This window comes from Manacus candei, unplaced genomic scaffold (genome assembly GCF_025592945.1).
Source record: "Manacus candei isolate 608988 ecotype Guabito, Panama unplaced genomic scaffold, ASM2559294v1 h1tg000017l, whole genome shotgun sequence".
Classification (NCBI taxonomy): domain Eukaryota; kingdom Metazoa; phylum Chordata; class Aves; order Passeriformes; family Pipridae; genus Manacus; species Manacus candei.
The window spans coordinates 2369156-2384938 of NW_026138065.1; the positions used below are offsets into that span (position 1 = coordinate 2369156).

Sequence of the window (15783 nt, forward strand, 5' to 3'; positions counted from 1 at the left end):
AGAAAGAAAATGTTAATCATGGTCAGAATTGGAATATTCTGTATCACTCGATACCAGTTGTTCCACAGTATACGTTTTCTTCGTTGTAATTTAAGTGCTCAGTCTAACTCACTCGTCTGAATTATCTAAATATAAGGTTCTCAGTTAAAGGAAGCATGGAAAATATGATTGCTTTGCTGCTTTATCTTTAATCTGGGTCTCTTGTCAGCTCATAAATTACTTTTCTTGCTTGCTCATCTTTTTGGATCAGTGCAGTTTGTGTGGTGGTTTTTGTATAAGAAAAAAATCTCTTTTTTTTTTCTACTCCTTTGTCTGTTACTGTGCCAAAATGGTTTTGCAGTGGAGAAAATATTCAGTTCTGTCACAATATTTTGATTTTAGAAATATTATTTATGTGTGTGGGCTTTGTTTGTGTTTTTAAATCCAATCTCTAGTAACTTCAGATGAAAGCAACAGAACTTGGGGAAGGAGCACAACTTATCACCAAGAAGAGTTTGAAGACGTGAAGAGAAGTTTTAAAAAGAAAGGTTGTACATGGGGACCAAGTTCAGTTCAAACAAAGGATTGTGCAGATTGTAAGGACAAGTATGTCTACTACATTTTGTTTGTTTGATCATACTGAAACATTCTTGGTAACTGAATCACTGGCATAAGTAGTGAGTGTGAGAAGTTCTGCATTCTCTGGTCACAGCGAAAACTCTTACCTATTAATTTAGAAACTACATTAAAGTAGTAGGAGCTCCCCCAGTTAGACTTGAAGATAAAATGCCTACTTATCTTAAAATTTTAGTGACTCTTATCTATTACCCTTTGTCTCTGTGTTTTGAGACTTGGAACATTCTGAGATGCTGGGCTACTAATGCACACCTGACATTCATGGCCTGTCTCTCTGCCTTCCTTACATTAACTTGAGGAACTGCAAGCATGGCCCCCAGTGGGCCCTTTCATATGATTAAATATGACTGACTGACTTGGCATATGTAAGGGACAATTCACACAGGCAGCATCACTTATGCTGACAAAAAGAGGGTGAAAGGGCTCTGAAAATCAGTTGAACACCTTTACTCTCAGATTATTTTTTCCAGTGGCTCAAAACTAGAGATAAGCAGCTTTCCTGAAGTAAAAAATCCTTTTCCTTATTTCTTCTAGTATATACAATTATAAATAATGCCTTTTTTTTTTCTTGGCAAGGACATCCACTCATTTACTTGTGTCAGGAGTTGGTTCCAGACCATCTATTGAAACTGGCTTTATAATATTTTTGTTTGCTTTAAAGTCACTATGTTTAATAAACTTCCAATATTCACATCATTTCTTTGACACAATGAAACTCTTGTCCAGGTTTTCTCCAACTTGCATTGTTCAATAGGTAGTCAAGGCCCAGTTTTCATTGCCTTTCTTTTTAGGCATGCAATTTTCATCATGTAAGGAATATCTGACATAAAGCATGTATGCATTTATAATCATATGAATCTATGCTACTACATACTTCCTTTTTATCTTTGGAAAGCTTTACTGTTTTCAAGTGATGTCCTACATGTTTATAGTTTGAAAAGAAAGAGTAATTCTCTCACGAAATATATGTAAGCACTGTATCTTCTCTAATGTCAAAATAACTATTGTTGTTGCAGAGTAAGACCCCTTTCAGATGGCAGCAATCCTTGGTCAACCATTTTAATGAAAAATCAGAAGGGTGTTCCCTTAGCTTCACTCTTTGTGGACCAAGGTAAGACCTATCTTTGAAAAAGTTAAAGTTGCTATATAATGGCATAAACTTTACCTCTAGTTTTATAGATTGTATTGCTTGAGCTCCTCAAGGATTATGGAGATTATTAGAAGAGTAGATCTATAAAAATTGCAAGTGTTAGCATCTTTATATTTCCATCATTGATAGCTAAGAAAATACATAGTCTGTGAGCAGTACCACATAGAGATTTTTTTCCATGTTTTTGAGTTGCAGGCTGATCTGTATATGAGGTCTGCAGTCATCACTTCCTCACTTCTTTTTAAAAGAATCTAAATCAGTAATTGTCTTGAAATTTAAATGATCAATAATGATATTCTTAGTGGGCTCTGCATAGTAGTTGAAAAAATGCGTAGTTCTTTAAAAACCTGTTAGCTGTGATGTATTCCGTGATATTAGTTCCCTCTTTTTTTTGAATAAGACCTGTTCTCTACATTTTCAAGAAAGAATGTATAGACTCCAAATCCTAAAGTTGTTTAGGCAACATTTGGCTATTTACAGGTAAAATCAGAAGGAAAAACATACTTAAGCTTCTTAGTATCAGGAACATAATAGCTGCATGTTGCTTTTTATGTCCATTGCTGTAATGTGCTGTGGCTATACAATATTCATAATAATTTTCAAATTTACACGTACTTCCTATGCTACAGATTCTCTTATCTGAGAAAATTAAGTTACCAGTGTCAGGGGAAAAACCTGTGATATAACTTGGTGTCCATACCAGCAGCTGGATTTATGCCAGGAAGAGGAAATGGTAAGCTGCTTGGACACCACTGGAAAAACGCATTTTCATCTTCCTATATACTGGTAGAGGAGTATAAATTAAGCCTTCACAAATAGTAATTTTGTAGATTTATTAGCTTACTACTAAACCCCCTCATACAAAGTTTATATATTTGAATTTCAAATATTTTGGTATACATTTTACTCTGGACCACAAGACCTAATGAATTAATTGGAAAAATTTCTAGTAACACACTGGGTTTTGGAATGCAGCTTAATTGAAAGTGCTGTAAAGAATGTATTCTAGATCTTACCTGGCAGTTCATGTATAGTAAAATAATTCTCTGTAATCCATACACAGAAATATTTTCTGTGTTATTGGAAAAGCACTACCAAAGTGTTGCAAACACGAAGTAGTTTAGGCATAGGATGTATTTCTGAATCTCACAATGTGAGTCTGAGCTGTACAGTATCCCTCAAGATTAATACTTGTGCAACTGAAAGGCAATAATGATGCGCATATGCAAACGTGCAATACCAAAAGAGGTGAATTGCAATCTTAAAGGTTACTGTGATGTTTTACAGGTGTCTGTACTGATAAGAAACTTATCCCTGAAGTTTTGGACAGTAAAAGACCAAAGCCAATTAAGTTGCCCAATCAGGCCTACATTAATCTACCTCTTTGGAAAGATGATCAGGGAGAGAATACAGTAGAACATGAGAGCTTTGAAGAAGGAACTTCTGCTAGTTCTACAAATAGTACTCCTCAAATGACACCTACAAACAGTCTGAGCAGGACGCTGCACAAAAAGAAGACTGATTCAGTGCTGTATGGGTGTGCTGTCCTCCTTGCATCTGTTGCCCTGGGCTTAGATATCAGAGAGCTGAACAAATCGCAGGGTCCAGATGAACTCTTGCCTAAAGATGAGAAGAAGAAGCGTGATGGAATATTTCAGCGTGCTTCAAAATTTCGCAGGAGTGCCAGCCCTCCACGACTGCAGTCCAAGAAAGAGGAAACAAGTATTCCATCTCTAAATTCAACTGCAAATACTGTAAATCTTCTCTCTATGCCCTCCATTTCCACAAAATGCCTACTTCAGTCTGACAGTGAAGATGCTTTTGTAAGTACTGTTCTTGGTGATTGTGGTCGATGTGGTTCCACTGATGTCTTTTCATCTCAAACTTCTGAAAGTAAGAGAGAACAGAGGATACAGCTGGCTCCCAACACAGTTTCTACACAATTGAAAAATCAGCCTTTTAATCTTGGTCTGAAACAAGAATCTCAAAATGTGCCAAAAGATTCCTCCACAAAGTTAAGTGTGTTGGGTCACAGACGAACCTTATCAGATGGGAACCGTTTTCAGACCACAGGTGCGTAATTAAGAACTTCCATGAATCCTTAAGTCAAGCTGTTGATAAAAATTTAAGCCCAAAATAAAGTCTTTAAATCTGACTAAGTTCATGATCAATGAGTTTTTGAAAAGAAGTTCTGAATTTCCATACTGGTGTTCTGTGATGGCTTAAATGTAACATCCTTTATGGTACTCTCTGCATGTGTAATTCCTCATAATAACTGGATGAATTCATGGGGCTTTATTCCAGTATTAATGTCCAGCCAGTGGCTGAATAGCTAATGCTTTCTCTGTACATCTCTTTGGTAGCAATAAAAAATAAATTGTGATGACCAGTAGCAGAGAGCATAGATGCAAACATGTTACTTGAGCGCTGCTGGGCTTGTCCTAGGAGATTTCCCAAAAATGTACAAGCATCTTAACTTTTCTGTTGGGGAGAAAAAAGCTACTAGTGTTTATGACAACCCAGTTTTACAAATGGCAAAGAATCCAAGTAGTCACATAGTTTAAATTGGCGTTTTTATTTTTGTACTTTCTTTCCCCTAGCTAATGGAGTTGCTTCAACCAATGATGTCTCCAGACTACCAGTTCTATCAGTTACTGGAGCTCTACACTCTCCGTCTCTGCAACAAAGAAGCAATCACAGTGGTGTTACAACTGAAAAGCAAAGTGCTGTCAATATTGTATCAAGGCCTCGACCTTCTTCTCTAAGAAGTAAAATCGATCCCTGGCAGATTATTCCACGTATTATTAAACCAAACTCTAAAGACTCTGAATGTTTAGAGGGCAATGTAGATCCAGATGTTAACTTCTTGCCAGATACGGAGGAAAGAACTAACTGTCACATGCCCTCATTACTTGATATTGATGTGGAAGGTCAAAACAGAGACTGTACTGTGCCTTTATGTAGAATGAAGAGCAAAACTTGTCGGCCATCTATATATGAACTGGAGAGAGAGTTTCTGTCATGAGTGCCTTTCATTTTAAAAATGTTTGCTTCTTAAAGGGGAACAAATATGAAATTCCTGTCTGTGTAATGCTTTGTGCTGCTGTTTTCTGATGTACTGTGACAAATAGTACCAAAATTATTAAAAGGGGCATCTAATTAAGTAAGTGTAGTAGGTGCCTTTTTCAAATGTTCCTTGGAATCCCACCTAGTTACTCTAAAAGCACAGTGCCGCAAAAGGAGTATTCTAGGTGAACTTCATAAGTCTATTTTGAATAACTAAAATAACATGCCCACCTCCCTCTGCAAAGAAAACCTAAGTTTTCTTTAGGTTTGAGAAGTTTTGCTAGAACTTTAAGTCTTGCACATGGAAAAAACAAATGACATAAAGCCAACTCTTCTGTGAAGAAGAGTTTCACCTAAGAAGTGGTTGTCTGCAGCTTGCCTCTGTGGCCTGTAGATTTAGGGAGAGGTACAGCGGATTTAAGGTGCTGGTACAGGAGGCTCTGTTCACCGTGCATTAGGGAGGTGGTTACATGTTGGTATTTGATACTGAAATTGGTTGAGGACCAGCAGCTGAATTTGCAGTCTTTGCCCTTGGTTTTTGGGAAAACTTTCAACTATGTTCATTAGTTTCTCCAGAAAGTTACACTGCTTATATAAACATTTCGGTTTCAGCCATCATATCGATTTGAGAGAGTAAACTTTAGTATTGTGATTGGAGTAAAGGTATTTGACATACTTTGTAATGTGAAACAACATTCCTTGTAGGTAAGGATACACTGGAACGTAAATATTTGTACTCTTAACCTTTTGAAGACTACAGTGTTTGCACTGAAAGCAATATTCTTGGGTTTGAATTTTTTGTTTGTGGTGGAGGGGTTTTCCCACCTTCTTGTTTTTTAAACTGTGCTGCACCTTGTATTAAAGAAAGATGGTGGGTTTTAAGAATAATTGGTTTTAAGTGAGCCAATGGTGCATTTTACTGCACTTAATTTTAAAACTGCTATAATTTATTATGAAATCTTTCAGTATAATCTCTGTAGCTTTTCTTCCTAAGGTACTGCTGAGTGCCTGCTTACTCATTTAGGAATCAAAGGACAAAAACAGATGTGCTTGACTGGTTTTCAGTGATAGAAAGGTTCCAGAAAATTCCAAGTAGTTAATTGTGGGGGGAGGAACTTTTAGCCTTGATAACACTGGTAGTTAATTTTTTATAGTATCACTAAGTGAATGATTAAATAAAACCAAATGTATAGTATCCTTTCCCTGATGAAAGCATTTTTAGAATTGAAGGAACAGTCCCTCATTTTCCAGTATTTGAAGTTTTAATTTTGCAGATCATTTGACATTTAAATAGTTTTCATAAATAAAATTAGATAATGTTCAATTAAAACTACTATATTCTCATCAGAATACTGTTTTGTTCAGACCTTTGTTTGACATGTTTTCTTCTCCTTTGCTCTGCAGTATGGGAGCTTAGTTGTTAAATAGAATACACAATTGCTTAAAGCTTCAAAACCAAGAGATTAAAAAAGAAATTTTGTGTTCTAAGACTAGTATGCAGTATTGTGTCTACCTTGAGGATGACACACAGTTATACAAACAAAATCATGAAGGTTTAATCACACAGAGCAGAATGCAGAAAATGCAACTTTCCAGCTCTGAAACTGAACATAGAAAAGGATTTCTTTAAGTATTAGTTTACTTAAAGACAAAACCACTAGTTGTCTCTAAATCTAAATGCTTGCATGACAGATTATGAAGTTACTACATTTTGTTCAAATCTGTTTCAGTATTCTTAGTTTTTCGTTAACATGATTCAAGTCACATACTGTTCTTGTCTTTCCTTTAAACTTAAATTTCACCAGAACACTTTCATAGATTGTCTATTCCAGTTTTAATACAAAATATTTTTCTAAAATAAAATTGTGAATCAGATTTTAAAAGTATAGCTTGATAGCAGATATACCGTCAAGGCTTAATTAGAATTTTGGAGCATTATGTATATTTCAACTCTTGCTTGATCAGTTGTTCCTGTGTAATACTGAGAGAAAATGAGCTGATTGTATTACATGTTTCTGAAGAAAGTATCTTTGTTTGGCTTTCTACAGGAAAATCTCAGGTGCTGAAGTATTTTGACTTGTAAACTTCTGTTAAGTTCTGTTCTGTATTTTTAAGGTTTGTATAATTTTAAGTGTTGAATTTTGCACCCCATGTTTTGTAATCAATAGCATCAGCATAAAAAACCCCTTTGAGTTATATCGTTTTCACTTATTAGTGGCTTATCTCTCTTGCAATTAAACGAAGATTTCTATTCCTGTTCAGTGGATAATTTCCCATAAGATTGAGAAGATTGGGACATGTGATATGGCCAGCCCAGTGCGTTCTAAGTAAAGTTTTTAAAAGTTTGTATTCCACCTGTTGTTCTGAGACAGTTTAGGTAAGCCATCTCAAATATTTCTCTGATGTGATGCAATTTTTTTAAGCTGTAGTCTGTAGTGCTTTATAATTGTTTTTTATAGTTTAAAATTATAGGCCAGTCTTCACTGTAATTAAAAAGACAAAAAGAAAAAAATTATTTCAATCATGGTAGCACAGTCTGTATTTCACTTGTCACCAGAGAAACTTTCTGTAAAGTTATCGGAATCTGGTATGCATTAAGTGAACTGTCTTGGTTAAAAGGATATTTATTTCGACTTAGGTTAATAGCCTGACCAAATAATAATTTATGTTGATTGTTTTAGCATAAAACTCAAGGTGCTTACACTACAAAGATTAAGATAAACACTTGATATTCTGTTTTACAAAACCTGATGATTTAAATGTTTTTATTTAAAAAAATAAATGTTTTGTAGCTACTGTATTGCAAAGTGACCTGAGTTTTCTTGAAAAATATATTTTAGTGCTTTCTTAACACATACAAAGGAGTTCTCTGGTGAATAACCAGGAACTATAAACTCTGGCCAGCCTGTTCTTGGAACATTATAATGTAATTGTTACTCTAAGATTAATTATCCAGTACAGTAACTTGAACATTCCCGTAATTTCTTGTATTTGATATGGGCTGAAGCATATGGCATAAACTCGTTTTTTCTTTCATGTGACCATAGTATGTCTTTTGATGTCTTTTACAATGTTGGCTGGGTGTCTTAGAGGAGATAGAGCAGTGAATATAAATAAACTCGGCATCTGATTTAACATCAGGAATACAGGTAAGACATAACATCCTTCTGTTGTGGGGTTTTTGTTGGGAGGGTCTGTTGGTTGTTTGGGGGATTTGGTACTTTGGGGGTTTTTTTTTAGTTATTTTGGGTTTGTTGGAGTTTTTTAGGCAAATGAAGGCAGTATTTTCCTTATAATATTTTCTGACACCTTCCTTTGTGAGTTTCCCTCTTCCTGCATCATGGCATGAGTGAATTAGCCCATCTTTCATTTTGGAAGAGGAAGTATCCATCTGCCCAGCAGCAACAGGCAAGATACAGCCAAGCCTCTAGCAGTGCAGTGAAATTCAAAAGAAATTATATTGAATGATATATTGAATTTATAAGGTTGCAAGCCCAGTCTTATAAAGACATGCCTATGCAGAACTTTGAGTGAGGCTGGGTACATAACAAATATTTAGATGGCCTGTGAGTGTCAGTATTGAGCACAGATTATAAGACAAACTGCAGAGGCAGTTTATTTTTATACACAGAGTTATAATGGTAATATTACAATCTGCATACAAGTGTGGAGTAATGGAAAAGATCCCATTCTCACTAATCATCTTCCTTTTTAATGTAATGAGTCAAATCACTATGGTGTATGCATTATGAGAAGCTAATGAGACTGTTATCTAGTACATTTTTGATGTAGTACTTAAGCTTGCTGTATTGGGTATTATAATTAAGGCCAGAGTCCTTGCAACTGTGTAGTGGATTTCTTCCTGAACATAAATGAACATGAACAAACCAAATAAGGGTCAGTTACCTCAATGCTGTTAGAAATCCAGTATGCTTGGTATAGCTAGTTTGATAAAATAGTTTCTTTAACCAGAAGTGCCTTTTGATCTAACAAGCTGGAGAATACAATACAGAGCTATGCAATAGGATGGTTTTACTTTTCTATTTCACAGAATCACAGGATCACTTAGGTTGGAAGAGGCCTTTGGAGATGAAACAGTCCAAACTCCCCAGATAGAGCAGGTTGCTCAAGACCATGTCCATTGAAGTTCTGTGTATCTCCACAGGTGGAGACTCCACAGCCTCTCTGGGCAATCTGTTGCCATGTTGGACCACCCCCACAGTAAAAATATTTTCTCGTGTTCATACTGAATTTCCTGTTGGTTTTGGGTTTGGGGTTTTTTGTTTTGGTTTGGTTTTATTTTTGTTTTGGTTTGGTTTTTAGTTGGTTTAATTTTGGGAGGGGGTGTTCATTTGTGGGATTTCATTTGTTTCAGGTTTTTTTGTTTGTGCCCATTGCCTCTTGTCCTGTCACTGGACACTGCTGAGAAAAGCCTGCCTCTCTCTTCACCCCCCCTTATCAAATATTTATAAACAATGATAATAAGATCCTCCTGGAGCCTTCTCTTCTCCAGTCCCAGGTCTCTCAGCCTTTCCACATATGCAAGTCCTTTACTAGTCCTTTGTAACCCTGCACTGGATTTGTTCTACTGAGTCTATATCTTTCTTGTACTGGGGGGGCCCAGAACTGGACTGAGCATTCCGGGTGGGGCCTCACTAGTGCAGAGTAGCAGGGGACAACCTCCGTCAATCTACTGGCACCATTCAGGGCACTACTGGCTGTCTTTGCTGTAAGGACTCATTGCTGGCCTCTGTTCAGTTTGTCCTCTGGGATTCTGAGGTCTTTTTCTGCAAAGGTGCTTCCCAGGTGGTTGGTCCCCAGTGTGTAGTGTGGTGCCTGGGCTTGTTCCTCCCTAAATGCATTTCTACTTCACAGGATTTCTCTAAGCGAAATTTTCCAGCCTGTCCAGTTCTCTGTGAATGGCAGCACAACTATCTGGTGCATCAGCCACTCCTGCTATTATAGATTATCTGCAAAACTACTGAGAATATGCCCTGTCCCAGCATCCAGGGTTTTAATGGAGGTGTTAAACAGTATCAGCCCTTATATCAACCCCTAGGGTACTCCACTGGTGACTTGGTGACATTTAAGCAAGTTGTAGTTAATACCATCTCATATTTTATTCATGCAATGCAAAATATTTTTTCTAAGTGATTTTGGTAATTGCAATTCTTCAATTACTTTCGAAGGCATTTTCCCCATTTCAAAAATAAAGGCATAACGGCCATTCTCACATCTAGGCCTTAGTGAATTGCTTCCATAGTTGAGATCTGGCATCAGGATGGTCAGAGTTCAGCACTTCTTTATGTAACAGCTTGTATTCGTTCACAATATTTACAGTGTGCTTTAAAAGCAAAGTCATCAATTCACCCGAGGTGACCGAACTAGTCAGACTTCAGTCAGATGTCAAATTTGGTGTTACTTCTTTGAGTGATCATTAATATGGAGTCTCATGCTCTACAACACTGCTAAATAGACTTCTAAAACATTTGTGTTATATCTGAGAACATAGTCTTCCCTCCCACCACACAAATTTTGCAGTTACAAGGTCTGACATGAGTCTCTTACAGCTGCTGAAGACGATGAATACTCTGATCTCCAAAGGGGAGGTGGAGAGGGCACAACCTGTGAACTCCTCAGCAGAACTCTGTTAGCGCTTCTCCAAAGAAAGGTGCCCAGCACAGCTGTTCTTTCTGTGCCAGCGAACTTGCACATGTGCTACTGTCTCCCTGCTGAGTTCAAACATACCTAGCTAAGGTCTTTGATGTAGCAGTAGTCACTATGAATAGTCTAGTCATTTGAGGGCTTACCAGTCATTATGAAAGCAGGTGAAAGTCTGCGTATTTGGAGCTCAGGACATTCCCCTCACTGTTTTGCAAATCACTTGAATAATTCAAAAGTTTCTAAACTCCCTTTTATGGCAGATGGGATTAGGCAATAATATTTTACAAAGACTTTTTATTCTGCTGCCTTACTCTGCTACCTTCCAGACCAAAAGTGATGTTTGTTCCTTGTGTTAGACGCCACTTATTCTGCCTGATAAATGTTATCAGTGGTCAGAGGGATGCACAATTTTATTTCCAAGCCTGATGGAGAGACGTAGTTGTGCTAAGAAAAGCAGGTGGATCAAACACAGGTTGTATTTGCTGGTAGTCTAGATAAGTCAAAGATATATACTAGACATATATTGTCCAGTCACTTCAGATATATTGAGTACATCGTTCCTGAGAGAGCAGGATAGTGTCTTACAGGCTGTTTCCAGAGGTAGGGTATTCACCCAAAGGGAATTCACCTTCTGTTCCAGAAGCAGCCTGCAAGTGATCATACACTTTCTTGACCCTGTCATTAGGGAAATGAGTGTGCATCTCCTTCAATGCCCATGCCACCTGAAATGTTTAAGGCAGAAGTAACAGCGATTCTATCAGTCCCTGTAATTCTCATCAAAATACTTATTTTTCTCACTGTAAAACCCCTGAAGTTATTCACATTGGTGATTCCACTTTTGATAGTGGAAATTTTTATCACCAAGGCCCTGATTCATTCTTATTTGTGATGCAGCTACTTGATGGTTGACTTTGGGGCTAAGATACAAACACCTGACTTTATCCACAAGAAATACTTGTTGGACAGATACTTGTGAGCAAGGGAATAGCCCTGTCTAATTTTTTTTTATCATACCTTAGCTGACTTTGACCCACCAAAAGCGTTATCTTTTAGATGCTTTTTCAGGTTTGGCTTGTTTTTACTGTGGTGGTTCTTCTCTCGTTAAGCAAATTTTATTAGTTTATAGAACCCAGCTATTAAGAAGAAAATCTGTACTGTCATTATCTATTGCTAGAAGATGCAAAGAATAGATACTATCTAAGGCATATTAAGAGTGTCGTAGGATGGAGTCATCTTACTTAGCAAGTGTGGGAAACTCTACAGAATGAATATGTTCTTTCAGGCCTGCAGAGCTACCACAGGGTGCCGTTTTCACAGCTGTATAGTATATTTAGAAGCAAAGTGTGCCTGTGACCATGGGTTTTTTTTTTAAACAGGTTTCTGAATTCCTTCCAGAAAGTCAGGGTCACTCACTGTGTTTGCATATTATGTGCTTGTCGATACTAAAAGCAGAGATGCTCTTGTAGCTGTAAATATGCTCCTAGAACAGTTTCCCCCCTTTATCATAAAACATTTTAACACTTTCAGGATTTGCAAGGAAGAGGAATGGGCAGTGCTCCTGCTTTCTAGCTGTATGCCAGACAAGTAGAGGGGTCTGGCTTTTATGTGCCCCAACAGATATTGCTGAAGGTAATTTTGTGATGAAAAACACTGTGTAAATGTGTATATAGTATGAATATATATATATATATAGTAAGGTTTTTCAAAAAGAGAAAATCACCTCATCTTTTGTATGCAATGATTATAGTGCTTGTTTTGAAAATAATTTTTTTTTGTGATACCCAATGAATTTTTCTGAATACTGGTAGAAGTCAGAATAGAATGTGGCTGCATTACAGTTGAAAAGAAGCCTAAGTAGGAAAGTTTTGTCTTTACTTCCTCCTTTTCTATGTAGTCCCACTTATCCTGCTGATAGCAGTGAAAAATCCAGGTGGTCCTGTAGTCCACAAAAGTCTTCCTTGTAAAATCAAGTACACTAAAAATAGCAGTTCAGGACTGACCATGTGAAGCAGTGAGATACAAGTACTTTTAATATCTGATTCTTGTAATGCAAGCCAGTTAGCTTTTTCTCCTTGGAAAGAAAGTCGAAGGATCAAAACTGAAGAGTATTGGTTCACCATGGTGTAACAGGTTGGGTGACACTAAGTTGGGTGGGAGTGTTGGTCTGCTGGAGGGTAGAATCATAGAATATGCTGAGTTGGAAGGGCCTCATCAGGATCACCAAGTACAACTCCTGGCCCTGCGCAGGACACCCCAAGAATCATATCCTGTGCCTGAGAAGTTCAACACTTCTTGAACAGTCAGGCTTGGTGCTGTGACCACTTCCCTCAGAAGCCTGTTCCAGTGCTCAACCACTCTCTGGGTGAAAAACCTTTTCCTAAACCTCCCCTGACAAAGCTTCATGCTGTTCACTTGGGTCCTGTCACTTGTCAAGAGAGTGAAGATCAATACCTGCTCCTCTGCTTCCCCTCCTGAGGAAGTTGTAGATTGCAACGAGGTCTCCCCTCAGTCTCCTCTTCTCCAGGCTGAACAGAACAAGTCACCTCAACCACTCCTCCTCATACGGCTTCCCCTCAAGGCCCTGCACCATCTTTGTTGCCCTCCTTTGGACGCTTTCTTAAGAGCTTAATATCTTTTTTATATTGTGGTGCCCAAAACTGCACACAATATTCAAGGTGAGGCTGCACCAGTGCAGAGCAGAGCAGGACAATCCCCTCCCTTGACCAGCTGGTGATGCTTTGCCTGATGCCCCCCCAGACACAGTTGGCCCTCCCAGCTGCCAGGGCACTGCTGACTCATATTCAACTTGCCATTGACCAGGTCCCTTTCCTGGTGCTGTTCTCCAGCATCTCATTCCCCAGTCTGTACACACAACCAGAGGTGCCCCATCCCAAGTGCTTGCCCTTGTTAATCTGACACTTGCCCTTGTTAAACTTCATACATTTGGGGTTGCCCATCTCTCTGATTTGCTCTGCAGGGCCTCTCTGCCCTCAAGAGGGTCAACAGCTCCTCCCAGGAATACTCTTGCATAGTATTCCTTCAAGTTCTGCGTCTAAGTCATTAATGAAGGCAATTTTTCCTCCTGAATAAATTCCTAGAAATCAGATCGCTCTCTGGACTTCCTATTGCATTCACAGTTTGAGAGCGAGGTAAAGCAATGTCCAAAAATCTCCAGCTGAGACTTTACTTGCATCATCTGTGCCAAATGTTAAAACCTTGTCATGGTCAAAATATAGCTGCAGCTTCTCCCATTACCAGAAGAGTTGTTATGCTGTCCTAAAAAGAAATCAGGTTAATTTTTCAAGTCTTGTTCAACACAGAGTAATTGTCACTTGTCATCTTTGGGGTGCTTTCAAAGGGTCCTGATTATCTTTTCAAACATTTGAAGCAAAATTGAAGATGAGCTGCCTAGTTTGTAAAGTACCACCTCCATACAAACAAAGAAAAGAAAATTGAAGCAGCACTATCTGTTGTTTCCACAGTCTTTTGATTTCCTGTGGTCATTAGAAATAACTGCTCTAATGAGATCAATTTCAAAACAAAGTTCATCAAGCACAACTAATTAGTAATGGTTGGGTGGTTTTCTCACTTTCTAAGCTTTCTCTCAGCTCCTTCTTACATCCTTAGGTTAAAGTCTTAATTGCACTTGTAACTGTTTATCTGACCCTTTTGCAAAAGATTGTTGCAGATAAGATAATATGATTTCTGGGCATCAGCTAAAGAGGTGATGTCTTTGCCTACCTGCTGGGAATTGTATCACCACTTTCTGGTGGGTTTTTGTTTGTTTGTATTTAATACTGAGTTTATAAGAAATTGTTTTGGGGTTTTTCTTCCAATTTCATCTCTTTGTCTCCAGGTACTCTTACCATTTTTAAACTTCTTTTTCTACAGACTTTTCCCTTGAGTTTGGTATGAATAAAGAATTCACAGTTTACCGAAGTCAGTGGTCTATAATTTCATTCCTCACACTGAAGTTGTTTGAAGCCATGCCCTTGATCTAAAGTTTCTAACTTTTTTTCCCTTTTATTTTTCAGCCTATGCTCAAGTTCTCCAGGTACTGAAGTCTGATTTTGTCAGTCTGGAGAAGGGAGATTGAGAAATGTCCCCTTTTGAAATAAGTTCACAGAGATTTTCTTCAAAAACCTGTAGTTCTTCCTGTATTTTGGACTACTAAGCAAGCATATGAATCTCTGACAAGTAAAGCATGATTTCCATCAGTTCTCCATTTTTAATAAACCTTGTCTCTTGTGATTTGTATTCTGGTACTAATACTTCTCATACTAATTGATTTATAATCTTGTTCATTGTATTAAGACTTTCAGCTTTTCCTCATCTTTACTGTGTATTTATACAACCATATAAGACTGGTTTCATTCACTCTTCTCTCTCATTGCTTAATTATTACTATATTTATAAATAAATAATACATTTTAGGCCAATGTTCAGGTTGCCTTATTATTTTTCTAACTGCCCCATTCAATCCTTATTTAAAATGCTCCTCACTAGGTTAAGAAATCAATGTGCTAGATGGAATCTTTGTCTAATAGCTTGTCTAGGTAGGCTTGTGCCCAGAAGTGTCCAATATCAAAGAGTTAAAAACACTATATCTAAGTGTTATCAGTTCAGTGACCTCTCCCATGCCACTTTCAACAATAATTAACAGTACTGTTTCAAGGAAGATTTAAAAAAATGTTCTTACGGGATTGCATTAAATTGATGCAGCCAGTTTAGTTCACATTTGGGATTACAAAATTCAAGTACTTTAGGAAGTTTACAAATTGTTTAAAAGGCCAGTTGGATGTAAGCTTCTGAAAACTTTTACTTTACTGTCTTCTTACTTTGTGGCATGTTTTAATACTCTGTCTTGAAAATGCAACATTGAACAGCATCTTCTAAAATGGCTTTACTTTTCTGCAGTTTTCAGTGCAATGAGTTCAGCAAGAAAGTTGTAGCTACAGGCAGTACAAACTGGAGATCAGACCCTGATTCCAGGACAAGTTTGGCATTTGATGTTGGGCAAGTCACTTAATTTTTTTGTAGCTTACACTGTAGCTGTGGTCTGTAAGATGAGTGCAAGGGCTTCATCCTTTTTTGTAAAGCACTTTTAGAGCTGCGATCAAAGGCACCATGTTTCAGTGGTAAACAACAGCTGCAGCAGTTAATGCCTTGACTTCACACACAAAGGGGAGCTCTAACACTCAGCCTCTGAACTGAATTAACTGCAGCTGTACATACTTTTCCTCCACAGCACAGGTTTCCTGCAAGTTAAAGTTTAACTTTGGTGAGGA

The 15783-nt window shown here is 37.7% G+C and overlaps 1 protein-coding gene across 6 annotated transcripts in view; it reads left to right on the forward strand.

Annotated features, from left to right (window-relative positions):
* The window catches only part of MAP3K21 (mitogen-activated protein kinase kinase kinase 21), a 49891-nt gene extending 34775 nt beyond the window's left edge, over nucleotides 1–15116 (forward strand). For 2 of the 6 annotated variants that reach the window (XM_051783462.1, XM_051783463.1), the window contains 4 exons: nucleotides 435–585; nucleotides 1632–1726; nucleotides 3053–3838; nucleotides 4366–15116. In XM_051783462.1, the coding sequence (XP_051639422.1) occupies nucleotides 435–585; nucleotides 1632–1726; nucleotides 3053–3838; nucleotides 4366–4790 (1457 nt within the window). In that variant the 3' untranslated portion in view covers nucleotides 4791–15116. The remainder of the gene's footprint in view (nucleotides 1–434; nucleotides 586–1631; nucleotides 1727–3052; nucleotides 3839–4365) is intronic. The other 4 variants (XR_007903932.1, XR_007903931.1, XR_007903933.1 and 1 more) reach the window with 4 other exon arrangements.
* The last annotated feature ends 667 nt before the right edge of the window (nucleotides 15117–15783 follow it).